A 19,046-nucleotide genomic window follows, 5' to 3' on the forward strand; every position below is an offset into this window, starting at 1 on the left:
TAAATTCCTAGAGGCGATAAGGGACTGTTTCTTGGTGCAGCTGGTCACAGAACCAACGCGAGGGGATGCCACTCTAGACCTAATCCTCAACGGGCTAGAAGGACCCGCAAAGGAAGTGGTGGTAATAGCACCATTAGGGAACAGTGATCACAACATGATCCAGTACAAATTAAACATGGGAACATCAAAGGTGAAAAGAACCACAACGACAGCACTCAACTTCAGAAAGGGAAACTACAAAGACATGAGGAAAATGGTAGGAAAAAAGCTCAGCAGCAACTCAGGGAAGGTGAAGACCGTAAAGGAAGCCTGGACACTGCTTAAAGGCACAGTGCTCGAGGCACAAGACCTGTGCGTCCCAAGGTTTAGGAAAGGGTGCAAAAAAAATCGAACTAGAAACCCAGCATGGATAACATCTGCAGTTAAAAAGGCGATAAGCGACAAGAAATCATCCTTCAAGAAATGGAAAAAGGATCCAACAAAGGAAAACCAGGAAGAGCACAAAAAACACCAGAAAGAATGTCATCGAGAGGTCAGGAAGGCAAAGAGAGAATATGAGGAAAGACTGGCAGGAGAAGCAAGAAACTTCAAACCCTTCTTCAGGTATGTGAAAGAGAAACAACCAGCCAGAGAGGAAGTGGGACCACTGGACGACGGAGACAGGAAAGGAGCGATAAAGGAGGAAAAAGAGATAGCTGAAAGGTTAAACAAATTCTTCTCGTCGGTCTTCACCAGAGAGGACACATCCAATATCCCAGAACCCGAGGTGATTATAAACGGAGAACACGACGAAAGGCTGGTACAACTAGAGGTAAGCAAAGAGGATGTCCTCAGACAGATAGACAGACTAAAGAGCGACAAATCACCAGGCCCGGACGGCATCCACCCAAGGGTACTAAAAGAACTGAGAAACGAAATAGCAGAAACACTTCATAAGAAATGCCTCTGCTGGGTCAGACCCGAGGTCCATCGTGCCCAGCAGTCCGCTCACGCGGCGGCCCAACAGGTCCAGGACCTGTGCAGTAATCTTCTATCTATACCCCTCTATCCCCATTTCCAGTAGGAATTTGTCCAATCCTTTCTTGAACCCCAGTACCGTACTCTGCCTTATAACGTCCTCTGGAAGCGCATTCCAGGTGTCCACCACACATTGGGTAAAGAAGAACTTCCTAGCATTTGTTTTGAATCTGTCCCCTTTCAACTTTTCCGAATGCCCTCTTGTTCTCTTATTTTCCGAAAGTTCGAAGAATCTGTCCCTCTCTACTCTCTCTATGCCCTTCATGATCTTGTAAGTCTCTATCATATCCCCTCTAAGTCTCCTCTTCTCCAGGGAAAAGAGACCCAGCTTCTCCAATCTCTCAGAATATGACAGGTTTTCCATACCTATTATCAGACGTGTTGCTCTCCTTTGAACCCTCTCGACTAACGCCATATCCTTCTTAAGATACGGCGACCAATATTGGACGCAGTACTCCAAATGCGGGCGCACCATCGCCCGATACAACGGCAGGATAACTTCTTTCGTTCTGGCTGTAATACCCTTTTTGATTATACCAAGCATTCTATTCGCTCTCTTAGCGGCCGCTGCACACTGCGCCAACAGCTTCATTGTCATGTCCACCATTACCCCCAAGTCCCTTTCCTGGGTACTCTTATTCAATAACATCCCTCCCATTGTATAGTTGTACCTCGAGTTTCTGCTCCCCACATGTAATACTTTACATTTTTCAATGTTGAACTTCATCTGCCATTTCGCTGCCCATTCTTCTAATTTGTTCAAGTCCCTTTGCAACTTTTCGCAGTCCTCTGTAGTCCGAGCTCCATTAAATAGTTTGGTGTCATCCGCAAATTTTATTATCACGCACTTCGTTCCTGTTTCTAGATCATTTATGAAGATATTAAATAGCAGCGGCCCGAGCACCGAGCCCTGCGGGACACCACTCGTGACCCTCCTCCAGTCGGAGTAGTGACCCTTCACTCCTACCCTTTGTTTTCTACCCTCCAACCAGTTTCTGATCCATCTATGTACGTCTCCTTCCACCCCATGGTTCTTCAGTTTCCGGAGTAGACGTTCATGGGGCACCTTGTCAAAGACTTTTTGGAAATCTAGATATATGATGTCTATGGGGTCTCCTTTGTCCATCCGTTTGTTGATCCCTTCGAAGAAGTGCAATAAGTTCGTTAGGCACGATCTTCCCTTGCAGAAACCATGCTGGCTGGTTATCAGAAGTTCATGTTTTTCAAAATGTTGATCGATGTTTTCTTTTATCAGTGCTTCTGCCATTTTCCCCGGAACCGAAGTCAAGCTCACCGACCTGTAGTTTCCCGGGTCACCTCTTGGTCCCTTTTTAAAGATGGGCGTAACGTTGGCTATCTTCCAATCTTCCGGGATCTCGCCTGTTTTCAGGGATAAGTTGCAAATTTGCTGCAGCAGTTCCGCTATCTCCTCCTTTAATTCCTTCAGAACCCTTGGATGTATGCCATCCGGACCCGGGGATTTGTCAGTTTTTAGTTTTTCTATCTGCCTACGAACGTCCTCAAGGCTCACTTCTATGGATGTTAATTTTTCTGCCTGACTTCCGTTGAAGAATTGCTCAGGTTCCGGTATGTTGGACGTGTTTTCGTTTGTAAATACAGTCGAGAAGAACATGTTAAGCCTTTCTGCCACTACCTTCTCCTCCTTCACCACTCCCTTCCTGTCTCCGTCGTCCAGCGGTCCCACTTCCTCTCTAGCCGGCTGCTTCCCTTTAACATATCTGAAGAATGGTTTGAAATTTCTTGCTTCCCTGGCTAGCCTCTCTTCATACTCTCTTTTGGCTTTCCGAACCTCACGGTGACATTCTTTTTGATGTTTCTTGTGCTCTTTCCAGTTCCCCTCAGTTTTGTCCTTTTTCCATTTCTTGAATGATTTTTTCTTATTGCCTATCGCTTCCTTCACTGTTTTGGTTATCCACGCCGGGTCTTTTGTTCGATTCTTTTTACACCCCTTCCTGAATCTGGGGATATACAGATTTTGCGCCTCACTCACCATGTCCCTGAAGAAGGACCAGGCATGATTTACCGTTAGCCATGTTTTGGAAGTGTTCCTAAGTTTCTTCCTTACCAATTCCCTCATTGCTTCGTAGTTTCCTTTCCTGAAGTTAAAAGTTGTCGCAATGGATCTCTTGCCTTTTGACACTCCTACCTCAACCTTGAACTTGATCATATTATGATCGCTGTTTCCCAACGGTCCCACTACTTCTACTTCCTTTGCAGGTCCCCTTAACCCATTTAGGATTAGATCCAGAGTGGCATTTCCTCTCGTCGGTTCTCTAACAAGCTGTTCCATGAAATAATCCTGTGTAGCTTCCAGGAATTTTGTCTCCCTAGCGCATTTCGAGCTTCCAAGCCTCCAGTCTATCCCAGGGTAGTTGAAGTCTCCCATAATAACCGTCTTGCCGCTTTTGCATTCACGCTTCATCTCGGCTTCCATTTCCTCGTCGATATCTCTGGTTTGCCCCGGTGGGCGATAAAATAGGCCCATCTTTATTTCGGGCCCTTTCCTTCCCGGTATTTTAACCCATAGAGATTCCGGCTTGCTGGCCGTCTCTGCTGTGTCCATTTGTGTGGATTGTATGCTTTCTTTTATGTATAGGGCTATTCCACCTCCTTTTTGTCCTGTTCTGTCCTGGCGATAGAGCTTGTATCCCGGTAGTGCTGTATCCCATTTGCTTTCCTCATTCCACCATGTTTCAGAGATTCCAATGATGTCGATGTCTTCTGCGCTGGCCAAGGCTTCTAGTTCCCCCATTTTGTTTCTTAGGCTCCTTGCATTAGCATATATGCACTTTAGATCCTGGTATTTTGCTGTCCTCCTTTCTTTTCCCTGTGCTTCGGTCCATATTTTCTTCTCTTTTGCTGCAGACATTGTAACCACTTCTTCTAGGTTAGTCGACTCCTGCAGTTTGTCCCTTGTTCCTTCCCAGCCATTTTTCCCCTCGGTATCTTCACAGGATACCGTCTTCCGAATCGTCGACCCTTTGTCAACTGTCGGCTTTCCCCTTCTTCTTAGTTTAAAGCCTGTTCTATTCCTTTCTTGACGTTGTTTGCTAGGAGTCTAGTTCCTGCTGCGCTCAGGTGCAGTCCATCTTTCCTGTAGAGCTTGCTCTTGCCCCAGAACGCCGTCCAGTTCCTCACGAAGTGGAATCCTTCTTCCTCACACCATCTCCTCATCCACGTATTTATTGATTGTAGTTCCTCCTGCCTTTTCACATCTGCCCTCGGTACTGGTAGGATCTCTGAGAACACTATCTTCTGGGCCCTCATCTTCGCCAAATATGTAACCTCTCCCTAAAAACTGGGGAGATCCCAGAGGACTGGAAAATAGCAAATGTCACGCCCATCTTTAAGAAGGGATCAAGGGGTGACCCGGGAAACTACAGGCCTGTGAGCTTGACCTCGGTTCCTGGAAAGATGATGGAAGCAATGGTAAAGGACACAATCTGCGAACACATAGAAAACAATGGACAACTGAAGGGGAGCCAGCATGGCTTCTGCAAGGGAAGGTCATGCCTCACGAACTTGCTGTACTTCTTTGAGGGAATAAACAGTCAGATGGATAAGGGTGAATCCATAGACATCATTTACCTTGACTTCCAAAAAGCCTTCGACAAGGTACCTCACGAACGGCTACTTAAAAAACTGTGGAACCACGGGGTGCAAGGGGATATCTACCGATGGATCAAACACTGGCTAGCGGGCAGGAAACAGAGGGTTGGAATCAAGGGCCAATACTCAGATTGGCAATGGGTCACGAGCGGAGTTCCGCAGGGGTCGGTACTGGGACCTCTACTATTCAATATATTTATTAACGATCTGGAGACGGGGACAAAATGTGAGGTTATCAAATTTGCTGATGACACCAAACTCTGCAGCAGGGTTAGAAACACGGAAGACTGTGAAGACCTACAAAGGGACCTAACGAGACTGGAAGACTGGGCAAAAAAGTGGCAAATGAGTTTTAACGTAGAGAAATGCAAAGTCATGCATGTAGGGAAAAAGAACCCGATGTTCAACTACAAAATGGGGGGAACACTGCTAGGGGTGAGTAACCTGGAAAGGGACCTGGGGGTGATGGTCGACTCATCACTGAAACCATCGGCGCAATGTGCGACAGCCTCAAAGAAAGCAAACAGAATGCTGGGCATCATCAAAAAGGGTATCACAACCCAGACGAAGGAAGTCATCATGCCGCTGTATCGCGCAATGGTGCGCCCGCACCTGGAGTACTGTGTTCAATACTGGTCGCCGTACCTCAAGAAGGACATGGCGGTACTCGAGGGAGTGCAGAGGAGGGCGACTAAGCTGATAAAAGGTATGGAAAATTTTCCATACGCTGACAGATTAAAAATGCTGGGGCTGTTCTCCCTCAGAAGAGGAGACTTAGAGGGGACATGATAGAAACCTTCAAAATCCTTAAGGGCATAGAGAGAGTGAATAAGGACAGATTCTTCAAACTGAGGGGAGCCACAAGCACTAGGGGCCACTCGGAGAAATTGAAAGGGGACAGGTTTAGAACAAATGCTAGAAAATTCTTTTTTACGCAGAGGGTGGTAGACACATGGAACGCGCTTCCGGAGGAAGTGATAGGCCAGAACTCTGTACAGGGGTTCAAGAAGGGTTTGGATAGGTTCCTGGAGGATAAAGGGATAGAGGGGTACAGATAGAACTTGAGGTAGGTTATAGAAGTGGTCAGAAACCACTTCACAGGTCGCAGACCTGATGGGCCGCCGTGGGAGCGGACCGCTGGGCGAGATGGACCTCGGTCTGACCCAGTGGAGGCAACTTCTTATGTTCTTATAGCAGTAAGGCCCAAAAGTCCCTAGAAACAGGATAAGGAAGGACCCACTGTTATCGGAGGTCCCGGCGCCGCCCCTCCCCTTCTACCTCTCGGCGCTGCTTTCTGGACTTTTTTTTATTACATTATATACATATATATGGAATTATATGAAGCAACAGGGCTTTATGGATAAAATTGCACTTACTAAAACAGGAAGTAGATCTCCTCGGTCAACTCTACATGGGGCTACAGGTGGCTGTGTGGTGAGAGAAGGAATGCAGATTTCAAATCCTTCTGCATTCCCGCGTCGTAGGCGGCGCCAGGCACATAGAAAAGAGCGGGGGCGGGGATGTGCGATGGCTCAGACACAGAGAAAGACATTGATCAGCCGTGTCTCTGGGGGCCGTATGGAAGTAAAGGACGGGCCGCAACTGGCCCGCGGGCCGGACTTTGGACATTACTGCCTTAAGGGAAGAGAAAAAGGCAAATCCACACTATACTAACATAAAAACTGTAAATGAGGAAATGTGGTTGTAGAAGCTAAGGAGAAAAGTAGGTCAACTGTAAAGGCTTACTGGAATGTGCTGTACAGTATATACACTGAGTGGGCATTGTGTGGGATGCTACAGTTAAACATGTTAAAACTGAATAAAAATAAAGTTAAAAACATTATGCACATTCTTATCATGCATACTTTTATGCAGGAGTGGGAGTATTTTATGTGGCATTTTATATTTGTATCCCAGGAGATGGCTTGCAGCTGATCAAAGAGTAAGAAAAAGATATAATAAAAATATTTAAAAATAAATAAATGGCACTATTAGGGTATATTTATCAGTTTCTCCTAGGGTTGTTCTCCCTGAGGAAAAAAGTTGAAATCCAGCTTAGGTCGGAGGACAGTAAACTGATTAGAAGAATGAATGAACTTATAACATAAAAGATAAAAGAACTTATAACATAAAAGATTTAATCTATAAGATTTGGAACACATTGACACGTGTTGGAAAACGGCTGATGTAGAGGAACCAAATTCAAGGGTGAATTGAGAGTGGGACTCCAATTGCAGTACAGAAAAAGAGAAGTGTACTAATTTTCTTCCTGTTATCCAGGTGAATTGTATAAGATCATTCATGATATACAAACAGTTTGGATTGGTTTAGTACTTTTGAAAAGCAAAGGAGGAATGGAACAATATTGTGCTGTGAAGGTCACTTGAATATCGTGGTCCTTACATCTGATTCAGATTTGACCGTGTTGTAGGTGACCACAATATACACTATTTATAAAAAGTTTTACAGGAAATTTCGATATTTTTATTTTTAGAGCAAAGGCATTAGTAGTGATATATTTTACATTTGTATACTTGCATCTCGCTCACCCCCCCTCCCCTTTTACAAAACCGTAGTGCGTTTTTTAGCGCCGGCCTTGGTGGTAACAGCTCAGACACACATAGAGTTCCTATGAACGTTGCAGCCGGAGCTAAAAACCGCACTACAGCTTTGTAAAAGGGGGATTATATGCACAAAAAAAGGACTTCATAAAATTACCTCCATACTGTTGATATCAATCAGCACGTAAAAACACAAACCCATGCTTTTTAGAACTCTGTGGAAAAGCTTAGAAGACTCGCTTGTATTGCTTAAAAGACCTATTCTGATTTTCGGGAGACTTGTGCTTAGTGAACATAGTGCAGATTTGGAGGTTATGTCCTTAATGTCCAACTATTATGCAGGAAGTGATGTCACAAGAAGCACTTACTCTCTTTCTTTGAGCAGCACTTTTTGGGACTCATCCAATCTGAGCTTCAAGGCAGTCATTTTGGTAGTGTCTTCCTCAATGACTGTAAGATCATCCCAGAATAGTCGATTTCTCTCCTGACGAGTGAAAGAGGTACGCAAACTGACCGAGTTTCGTTGGTCCCAGCATTCCAGTCCTTCCTGTTTACTTTTCAGTAATGTTTCCATCAGCTCCATTTCCTACAGGAACAGAGAAGAGGTGAGATGATCACAAGCAATTATGTCTTTTTATCAGGGCTGCACAATTTTTAATTGCATAAAGCATCCCCCCTCACATTTCCTTCTATACTCGTACAGTGGCAAATGCAGACAGCAGTAGTAAATTCTCAAAACTGACATGTTTTAATTACTGAAATGAAAAAAATAATTTTTCTTACCTTTGTTGCTAAAATCACCAAGCAACTGGGAATGTTAAAGAAGTATGGGGAAGAGAAGGGGGCAGGAGAGGAACAGATGGGATGGGGGTGGAGAACAGTGTGGAGAACCACTGCCCCAGGCACCTCTCATCCTTGCTACACCACTGGTCTTTCCAGACTCTTCTCCAGCCTATGCAACGTCAATCAAATGTCTCAAAGCTCCCATCTGTTGATTGACCACTTTCTTTGAGAGGCTGACCAACGTCTCTGGGCTGGGTGTCTGTTGCAGTGAGCCACCCAGCCGAACAGGCTGACAGCCACTGTCACAATTACCCACAAGGCTATTCTGAGGGTCATGCCCCTTGATAATGCCTGTGGATGGAGCTTCCGGGTTCCACAGCAGAGACATCTGCAAGAGTTCAATTGATGTGACTACCATGATTGCAACGTGTTCTGGAGAGGACACATGTGAACCTTCGCCTAGGGAACCACATCTACTGTGGCTGCCATGGAGTCTAACACTTGGAGGTAGTGCCACGTAGCAGAAGGAGCGGGCTTGGTTTGTTTGATATCCGAGTATAAACCTGTCTGTGTGCCTCTAGAAGATAGACACAGCCTTCTGCCATGTTAATGAAGACTCCCAGGTATTCCAGGGATTGGGACTGGACCAGCTGGCTTTTTCAGAAATTCACTAGGCTTTGCAGGACCTGGACGGCGTGAGCCACCGTAGATGGGCAGCTGCTACTAGCACCATCACCTTGGAGGACATGTGGGGTGCTGTCACCAGCCTAAAGAGAAGGGCCGAGAATTGGTAATGGTTTTCCAGGACATGAGATCTCAGGAACTTTCTGTGGTCCAGAAATATGGAGATATGCCAGGTAGGCCTCTGTCAAATCCAAAGAGACCAGAAATTCTCTTGGTGCTACCACCATGACTGATCATGCTGTCTCCATGTTACAGCGTGGAACTTTCAGCATTACACTGATGTGCATAAGAACCAGAATGTGTCTCCAATCATCTGAGCCTTTCTTGAGCACAATGAAGTACATGGAGTATCTGCCCAAGCCCAAAACTTTAGGCGGCACACACTCTATGGCCTGAACATCTAACAGCCTCTGAATTGTAGCTGCAACCTTGCTTGCTTTCCCTGGTCGCTCCGCAGGGGAATCCACAAACCAGTCTGTCAAGGGCTGGGTGAATTTAAGCTTGTAACTGCTGAGATTTGCACCCAGGCCTCTACATACTCTGAGAGCCATCCCCCTATCTTCAGGGGAACTGCTCGGAACCTAGAATCATTGTGCTTTCTTGGAGGATGGAGCAGAATAAGAACTGGAGGCTTGGCTCTGCCTAGGACCTGAGACTGTCTAGATCTGTGGAAGGATCTCTGAGAGGAGGCTCCTCCTGAGAACTGATCGCTATTCTACAGTTACTTTTAATAAAACATCTTCTAATCAGTTTCAGAATTCTTTTGGGATTCCACAAGGATCAATTCTCTCACCTTTGCTTTTTAACATTTTTCTTGCACCGCTTCTAAAACTAGGCCAATCAATCATTTTTTCTATCTATGCCTATGCTGACCAGGGCTGTGGAGTTGGAGTTGGAGTCAGAGACCAGGGCTGAGGAGTCGGAGACATTATGGTTACCGGGAGTCGGAGTTGTGGGTACCAGAAACTGAGGAGTTGGGGGGTCAAAGGATTTATCTACTGATTCCACAGCCCTGGCAGGGCTGTGGAGTCGGAGTTGGAGTCAGAGACAATTTTGGGTACCTGGAGTCGGAGTCAGAGTAGTGGGTACCAGAAACTGAGGAGTCAGAGTCGAAGGATTTATCTATTGACTCCACAGCCCTGATGCCGACGATATTCAAATAGTACATGCTTTAAACCCTAAAAATCCTACAGAGATACAGGAAATTAACAAAAAAATGGAACAAATCAGTAACTGGTTGAACGAAAACATGCTATCATTGAATATCGAGATGTCAAATTCCAAGCTCTTTGCAAACAGAAAGGGAATTGAGCTTTCTTGCCCTATCCAAATTAAATCAACCCTACTGGAAACAGTTACTTCAATAAAATTATTAGGTGTTATCTTTGACTCTAATCTTTCTTATCACAAACAAATCAGTGCTGTAGTTAGGAAATGTTTCTACAAATTGAGAATGATCCGCACGCAGTCAAAAATTCTGGACTCCACATCTATTAACATTTTAATTCATTCATTGATAATTTCCAGCCTTGATTACTGTAACGCTCTATACAAGGGCATTACCCAGAAAGAGCTGTGTTGCCTTCAAATTATTCAAAATACTTCAATTAATTTTATCACCAACTCAAAAAAAAATATGACCATGTAACCCCATTGTTAATAAAGGCTCAGTGGTTACCAATTGGTCACAGGATCACATATAAAATTTTCTTTTTGATATTTAAAACCTATATTACTAATTGTCCTGAATTCAGACTATTAATACCCTACAATCCTTCTAGATCCCTACACTCTGCTTCCCATCACCTTCTATCTGTTCCCTCCATTAATCATATCTATACATTGCGCACATCCATCTTTTCAGTTACTTGCTATTTTGATAGGTTTTTAATAGTACTAAGTAATTTAACTCTACCCTTCCTTTTGTTCTTACCTTTAATGTTTTCTTTCCTATTTTGAAATTGCAGTTCTTCCCTTTCTCTTTCCTATTGTATCTGTAAGTTTATATGTCCTATTTGTGACGCTTTATGTGTACAGATTTGAACAAAACCTACTTATTTTTTTTATGTACACCACCTTGAAACTCTGTATAGGCGATTTATCAAATTTTTAATAAACCTTGAAACTTGAACTACCGAAAGTGCCTGGAGCCATGAAAATTAGACCGCCTGGAGCCTCCAGAGGTTCATGGTCTGCTGTCAGGCAGAGATTTTGGCTAACAATACAATATAATACAGTGTCTTATATACTGCAATTCTCTGCAAAGAAACTATACATAGTAACATAGTAGATGATGGCAGATAAAGACCTGAATGGTCCATCTAGTCTGCCCAATCTGATTCAATCTAAAAATTTGTTGGCTTTTTTTTTTCTTCTTCTCCTTAGCTATTTCTGGGCAAGAATCTAAAACTCTGCCCGGTACTATTCTTAGATTCCAACTACTGAAGTCTCAGTCAAAGCTCACTCCAGTCCATCTACACCCTCCCAGCCCATCCTCCCCCAAACAGACACAGACCGTGCAAGTCTGCCTAGTACTGGCCTTAGTTCTTCAATATTTACTATTATTTTCTGATTCTAGATCCTCTGTGTTCATCCTACGCTTTTTTTAACTCCGTCACCATGGTTTTCAATAAGATTTAGATCAAGTTTGGAAGTTACATTTTTAGAATGAGAGATGGCTGTTAGGAGAAGAGAAGGGATAGAAGATAAGAGAGTGGCTGTAGGGATAAGAGGTATTTCTTTTTTTATTTTTCAATTTTACTAAATTTAATGATTGAACAATTCATTGCATCCATAAAATTTAATTTATAATAGGATAATATTAAATATATGATTTCAGCAAGTTTTAAGATATGATATAAATATTTATTTAATTTAGATATTAATTAAAATTAGAATTCTTCAAATCAATATATAATATATAATAGATATAATAATATATAATAGATATAGCCTGTACAGAAAACAAGTGTTTATTTTCCTAATAATCCAACGCAATGGTGAGTAATTGTATTCCTTATACCTTCTAGCTGGTCTTTGTACTAGACCTAATTAATATTATTTGCCACTTGCAATATAAATAGGGTTACCAGATTTTACTTACGTAAAATTTGGACCCATAGACCCGCCCCAGACCCACCCAGTTCCACCCAACCCTGCCCGGACACAGTCACACCATGCCCAGCCTTGCCACCTAGCCACGCCCCCTCAGCCTGTTCTCATTCATTGGGAGGGCATCCGAGCATGCATGATGCGATACGATGATGTCACGCGCATGCACATGTGACGTCACCGTGTTGCATATGCAGATGCCCCCTCCCGGCGCGATCTGCTTTTCAAAACTGAAACAAAATGCCGGGTTTTGAAAAGCCATCTGGACATAAATCCGGACGTCTGGTAACCCTAAATATAAAGAAATTCTCAATTTTGCTAACACCAACTCTGGTCTATTTGATTGGCAGTATTCCTATGGGCACAGGGGATTTGGATTGGGATTGTTTTGGGGAAATACAGATAGATAAAGAGGTTTCATAAACCCAGAGAGTTATCATAACATAAAGTCTGTATTTCAGTGTCCTGGCTACAGTCAAGCCATACCAAAACACTCACAAGGACAAAAGCACATTTGTTTAATGATGCTTACACATGCCTGAGATGGGGTCTCCTCTGTGATTCCCTTAGCACTGCAGGCATCCTTCTTTGTTGTCAGCACAGATTGGCAGTGTCTGCCAATACACAAATTGGCTGCATGGTCCTTCAGCATAGAATGATAGTGGCATAGTAAATGACAGCAAATTAAAGACCTGTATAGTCCTTCCAGATTGCCCAACAAGGCAGCCAGAGTTGTACCTGATCTGTGCAACTTACAGCCCTTCTATGTCCTGTTTGAAGCGGGAAGGTCATTTCATTTTGCTTTGATTCCAAACTTTCTATATAGGGATCCTCTGAGTTTATTCCATATTTTTTGAATCTCCCCCAGGACTACATATCAGGCATCCACCAACCACTCTTTCCATAAAAAACGTATTTCCTGATGTTACATCTAAGTCTAGCATCCTACAACCTTAATTCATGTCATCTAGTTCTACCATTTCCCAATTTCTGAAAATGATCAGTTTGTATAGTAAAATAGTAAATGATGACATTTTTTTTTCCTGGCAGTGCAAGACCACCGCCAATTTTGACAGTGTAAGTTTCAGATCGTCCTGGAGCGTATTGCAAGAAAGAGCTGCCAGGCATCTAACTTCAGTTCCGTCATCAAAAGCTGATGCTCCACCACCAGAAGCTTCTCAAAACTTTCCTGTTCACCCTCTAGTGCAAAGTTACTGAATTTGGCAAGGATTATTACAAATATGATCCAGAATTCCAATATTATGATCTCAACGCATTGCTAATTTTTCTTTGTGTGCAGGGGGAAATCCTATATATACTCAATCACTATTTCTTCAAGATCTGAAGCTCTCATTATTGTGGCTTATTGCAGACAGAATAGATTTGTTCAGGCCAGCATTCTATGCCACAGCTCTTACCACAAGAAATGCAGGATTTCTCATATCCAGCATCTCTTCTTTGATAGATGAAAGCGGAATATAATGAATACCAAATGGCTTAGAAATTGGTAGAGTGCCTCCCTCTCAACAGGCTCTCATGTTACCTGAGCCAGCCAACAAACTACAGGGCAATGCTGTCAACCTGAACTGCATTTACAGTGCTCAAATTTTACAACACACAACTTCAAGGAAGGTGAAGTTGTTCCTCTGCTGCAGTCCACCCAAGTGGAAACAAGAAGTTCTGTCAGAGGGGGACAGACCGCAGTAAAGGAACGGTGTAGAGGATGCTGTGGGCAGCGCTCGAGAATCGCTACCACACTGGTGACCTCCTTGCATTTTTACAGGTAAGGGAGGCTTCAGAACCGGGTGGGGAGAAGGGAAGGACATCCCAGGCTACTGGGGCCCTCTGGAACAGCTGACTTTAAAATGAAAGGAGGGATGCTGGATAGGAGGGCATTTGGTGGACCCAGGGTGGTGGGGAGGGAGGGAAGAAGGGACAGATGATGAATGGAAGAACATTTGGTAAGTGGGGAAATCAGGGGAGGGGGCAAGGGGGAAAGAAATTGGGGGAGGAAGGGCTTTTTAATTTCTTCCCTGGGCTCCAGCGCGTCTAACATCGGCCTGCTTACACCACTGTAAGTGCTTGCGCCTAATGTTAGCTACGTAGATACGGACTTCATATTCTACAACAGTAGTTCTGTATGGAATTGCCATTATAGAATTCACACTCAGCACACATTATCTTAGCAGATACATTTTGGTGCTATTTCCTGAATTTACCCCATAGAGTACACACACAAGCAATTGTAATCTCTAACTCAATCATGATTGACTATGTCTAAAGAGCTGACAGTGCAGCTGCATCACACTCTCTCTGCCTCTCCATACCCTCACACAGTAGCTGTCTTCTTACCTCCCATCTTGATTATTCTATCTATTTTCTGTGCTTTTTTTTTAAACTGTTGTGGAACATTTCTACATATTTTCCTTGTAGCTTCTTTATGAAACAGTGACAGAATTCATCACCGTTCTCATCCCCGTGGATAACCTTGGGAAACCATCCAGTGTCATTCTTTACTGTCTATCTCAACCTCAGTCCTTCTACACCAGCATTCTTCAATTTTTCGCTTGGCTACAGCTGAGATCAGCGCTGCGCAAGAGCTTTATCTCATTTTCATCTCTACTTTCTTCTCCAGCTATCTACCAGCTGCGTACCACTATCTTCTTGGGTGGTCATGTGGCTTCAAATTTATATTAATACTTTAAATTGGCTCTCTTACCACACTTGTCAGGACTTCAGAAACAATGGCCCTTGGATATTGGTCAGGACATTTCGGATCACTCCTGGCATCGTCTTTGGCGTACCACATTTAAATCCTCTAGATCAGCCTCTACTTGTCAATCTTTATATTTTCTAGTTCATAGAGCTCTCTAGATGCCTGTTAAGTCCTCACATATTAATCGAGCTCTCTCTGACGCATGTTGGTCTTGCTCCCTTTCCCCAGGAACTCTTAAGCATATGTTATATGATTGCTCTTTCTCAACCCTGTCCTGGGGACCCCCCAGCCAGTCGGGTTTTCAAGATATCCGTATTGAATATGCATGAGAGAAATTTGCATATAATGGAAGTGACAAGTATGCAAATCTCTCTCAGGGTTAAGAACCATTGCTCTAGAGATTATTGGTCTAAAGTTTGGTGAACAATTGGTATCATATTTCATACTTCTTTACCTTTGTTCCTATGCAGCTGTTTTGTTAAAGTACAGTGGTACCTCGGAATCCGAATGCCCTAGAACTCGAACAATTTGGAATCCAAATTAAAAATTCAAGCAAATTTGTCCCAGAATCCGAACTCTGCTTTGGAATCCAAACACCCTGCATCAACCCCGGGAACCGGCAGTATTTCTCCCCCTGAGGCCACTGAAGCTGCTCCCTTCCTTCGTGATTGCCTCCTTCCCCCCCTCCCCCCCACTGACTGGCCCTGTCCTTACCCGTGTGCCGCCGGTGTTAGAAAGTGCCTGCCGCCAGTTTTCTGCTGGGTTGCTGCTGGGCCTTGAGCATTTGCGCATGCTCAAGGCCTTCTGGATCTCACCCTCTCTTGTCTTGGAACTCGAACGCTTTGGAACTCGAACAGGGTTCTGGAACGGATTAAGTTCGGATTCCAAGGCATCACTGTATTTGTTTCAAGGATCACCTCTCTGATGATGATTGTAACCTACTGGATACTTTACTGGCTATTGCTATCAAAATACTATGTGATTCGTGGAAAGACCTGAAGCAACTATCTCATGATAAATGATGGAATCTAGTTTGTTTAACATGAGTCTTACCTAGCGAAAAAGTCTGATTCCATGCATGTCTTTCTGCATAAATGGTCCTCTTTGAAATTGTTTCTTTCTATTCCATATAATAAGATTTGACACTGTTTACTACTCTTTGATTTAGGCATTTCGATGGCAATTTGTGCCTGTATGTTTTTCCCTCTCCTCCCCTTCCTTCTTTATGACTGATTATATACTTCTCTCTACTTATTGAGATGTTACGGTACGCATTGTACTATTTATTGTTCAAAATTTAAATAAACTAAGACTGAAAAAAAAAAAATAAAACTGACTTTTATGCAATGCAGTTATTGTGACCAATTAAGTGCTGAATATCAACACTTAACCAGTCAAATGTCAACTCCAACCCCCAGAACGTCCCCAAAATAGCTGATTTTGTTTTAAGTGATAACTGATCATTTTTGGAGGTACTAATCAATCATGTTTCTATGTTTCTACGTGCCACTGAAAATGACCGGTTATCACCAAACAGGCGATTTAACTAGCCAGGATCCCCTATAGTTGGGGATTGTTTTTGCCTCAGTGGTTTATTATATATCCTGTGTATAGGGGGAAGGGGCTTTACTTAGTTTCTATATACTATAGAATTTGATGGGTAACCATTATTAGGAGCTTTATTCTTTAAGATGAAGGGGGGGATGGTTATTTAGAGGAGATTGGGTATTTTGTGTTTGGGGAAGTGAAGGCTACAAAATTGTGTCTCATGATTTTCTTTCTGTAATTGGGCAAGGGTGGGGATGGTTGGGCTGGGGAATAGGGGGTTGTTTGGAGTTTTGTATATGGATGACATGCATTGTGCTGTTCTGTTGGGTTTTTTTTGCTATAAGGTCATCAGTAAAAATTATTTTATAATAACTAGCCAGGATCCATTTCTGGCCAGTTAAATCACTTTGAATATCAACCCATCATGTCTCAAGTGATGGTATTCAGCCACTAAACATAAAAGTTATGGGTATTTCTTAACTTAGCACCTAGTAAGTACCTATTCTATAAAGGGAACAAGACTTGTATACTGCCTTTCTGTGGTTACACATTCAAAGCAGTTTACATATTTACAGGTACAGTGGTATCTCGGTTTATGAATACACCGGTTTGCGAGTGTTTTGCAAGATGAGCAAAACATTCACAAAATTGGCGCCTCGGAAACCGAGCGCGCTTTGATTTGCGAGCCCCCCACCCCCCCCGCGAACCGACACCCTGGGCCTTGAACATGTGCGCATGCTCAAGGCCTGAGAGTTCACGTCGAACGTGAACTCTCAAGGCCTAGCACAGGAAGCAGATCTTCAGGCACCGGCACCACGCACAGGACATGTTGGTGCAGTGCCGCTGCGGAGGCTACAGCAAAGTAAGAAGAGGGTTCGGGTGGGTTGGGGGGACCTCAGGTCGCAGCGGAGGGGTGTCCGATGGCGGCGGGGGGGGGGTGCCCGATGGCGGTGGGGGGTGCGGATAGCGGCGGGGGAGGGTGCCGTTTCGCGGGGGGAGGCCTTCGGGGGAGCAATGCCAGTTCTCGTGGGGGGGGGGGAGCAGCGCTGCTGGCCTCGGGGGTGGGAGGGGGGGTGGGAACCTATCAAAGCGAGTTTCCATTATTTCCTATGGGGAAAATCGCTTTGATAAATGAGCATTTTGGATTACGAGCATGCTCCTGGAAAGGATTATGCTCGTAATCCAACATACCACTGTACTTATTTTGTACCCAGGGCAATGGAGGATTAAGTGACTTGCACAGGGTCATAGGCAGCAGTGCTGGGATTTGATCCCACAACCTCAGGATGCTGAGGCAGCAGCTGTACCACTAGACCACAGGTGTCAAAGTCGGTCCTCGAGGGCCAGAATCCAGTCGGGTTTTCAGGATTTCCCCAATGAATCTGCATGAGATCTATTTGCATGCACTGCTTTCAATGCATATTCATTGGGGAAATCCAGAAAACCCGACTGGATTCCGGCCCTCGAGGAGGGACTTTGACACCCCTGCACTAGACCATGCTTCACCTCCAGAAAATAAGCACCTACTTTACATCATAAAATAGTAGCATAAAAGGTAAAATACATGCCTGTAAGTTAGGCATAAGCTTTTATGCCAGCTGGCACGTGTGCACCTAGCTCCAGAGATATGCATATAACTTAGGTTATTTCAATCAAAATACGTGGCAGAAGAAACTTTATTCTAAGAAATATCCAAATTGAATTATCTATCTTTTCTAAGAATAATATATAGAGTGCCTTTAAATATCTATTATTGCATTCAAAAAATTCTTATCGGTTTTTAAACAGGACTTCAGAAGTGTCACTCAGGGCTCAGTTATCCTCTCATTGCTATGAGCTTTACACACTCATCTCTTCATAAGTCATCTACTCTTTTAATATAATTTAAATAGATTTATAAACAGTACTTAAACTTCCCATAGCTCTTGTTATAACTTTTAAACATAGAAACATGAAATATGATGGCAGATAAAGGCCAAATGGACCATCTAGTCGGCCCATCTGCAGTAACCATTATCTCGTTCTCTTTTCGAAAAATCCCACGTGCCTATCCCAGGCCCTTTTGAATTCAGACACAGTCTCTGTCTCCACCACCTCTTCTGGGAGACTGTTCCATGCATTTACCACCCTTTCTATAAAAAAGGTATTTCCTTAGATTACTCCGGAGCCTATCACCTGTTAATTTTATTCTATGCTCTCTCATTGCAGAGTTTTCTTTCGAATTAAAGAGACTTGACTCATGCGCATTTACATTTCGTAGGTATTTAAACGTCTCTATCATATCTCCCCTTTCTCGCCTTTCCTCCAAAGTATACAGATTGAGATCTTTAAGTCTGTCTCCATACGCCTTATGATGAAGACCACATACCATTTTAGTAGCCTTCCTCTGGACCGACTCCATCATTTTTATATCTTTTTGAAGGTGCAGCCTCCAGAATTGTACACAAAATTCTAAATGAGGTCTCTCCAAAGTCTTATACAGGGGCATCAATACCTCCTTTTTCCTCCTAGCCATACTTCTCCCTATGAAACCTAGCATCCCTTCTAGCTTTCGCTGTCAACTTTTCAACCTGTTTGGCCACTTTAAGATCATCACATATAATCACACCCAAGTCTCGCATTTCTGTCGTGCACATAAACTCTTCACTCCCTATTCTGTACTGTTCCTTTGGGTTTTTGCAGCCCAAATGCATGACCTTGCATTTCTTAGCATTAAATTTTAGCTGCCAAATTTCAGACCATTCTTCAAGCTTTGCCAGGTCTTTCTTCATGTTATTCACACCATCCAGCGTGTCTACTCTTTTATAGATTTTCGTATCATCCACAAAGAGGCAAATCTTACTCGACAACCCTTCAGCATTTATAAAAATGTTAAAAAGAACAGGCCCAAGATCAGAACCTTGAGGCACACCATTGGTAACATCCCTTTACTCAGAGCGATCTCCATTGATCACTATCCTCTGTCGCCTTCCACTCAGCCAGTTCTTGATCCAGCC

At 43.6% G+C, this 19,046-nt stretch overlaps 1 protein-coding gene across 4 annotated transcripts in view; it reads right to left on the bottom strand.

Moving 5' to 3' along the window:
* CCDC102A (coiled-coil domain containing 102A) overlaps positions 1 to 19,046 on the bottom strand; it is a 175,852-nt gene that overhangs the window by 78,865 nt on the left and 77,941 nt on the right. For all 4 annotated transcript variants that reach the window (XR_004539245.1, XR_004539244.1, XR_004539246.1 and 1 more), the window contains one exon: positions 7,577 to 7,794. Coding sequence is in view for 1 of the 4 variants with exons in the window: in XM_033942379.1 (XP_033798270.1) it covers positions 7,577 to 7,794 (218 nt within the window). In the remaining 3 variants the exon portion in view is untranslated. The remainder of the gene's footprint in view (positions 1 to 7,576; positions 7,795 to 19,046) is intronic.

Source organism: Geotrypetes seraphini, chromosome 4, assembly GCF_902459505.1.
Source record: "Geotrypetes seraphini chromosome 4, aGeoSer1.1, whole genome shotgun sequence".
In the NCBI taxonomy this organism is placed as follows: Eukaryota; Metazoa; Chordata; class Amphibia; order Gymnophiona; family Dermophiidae; genus Geotrypetes; species Geotrypetes seraphini.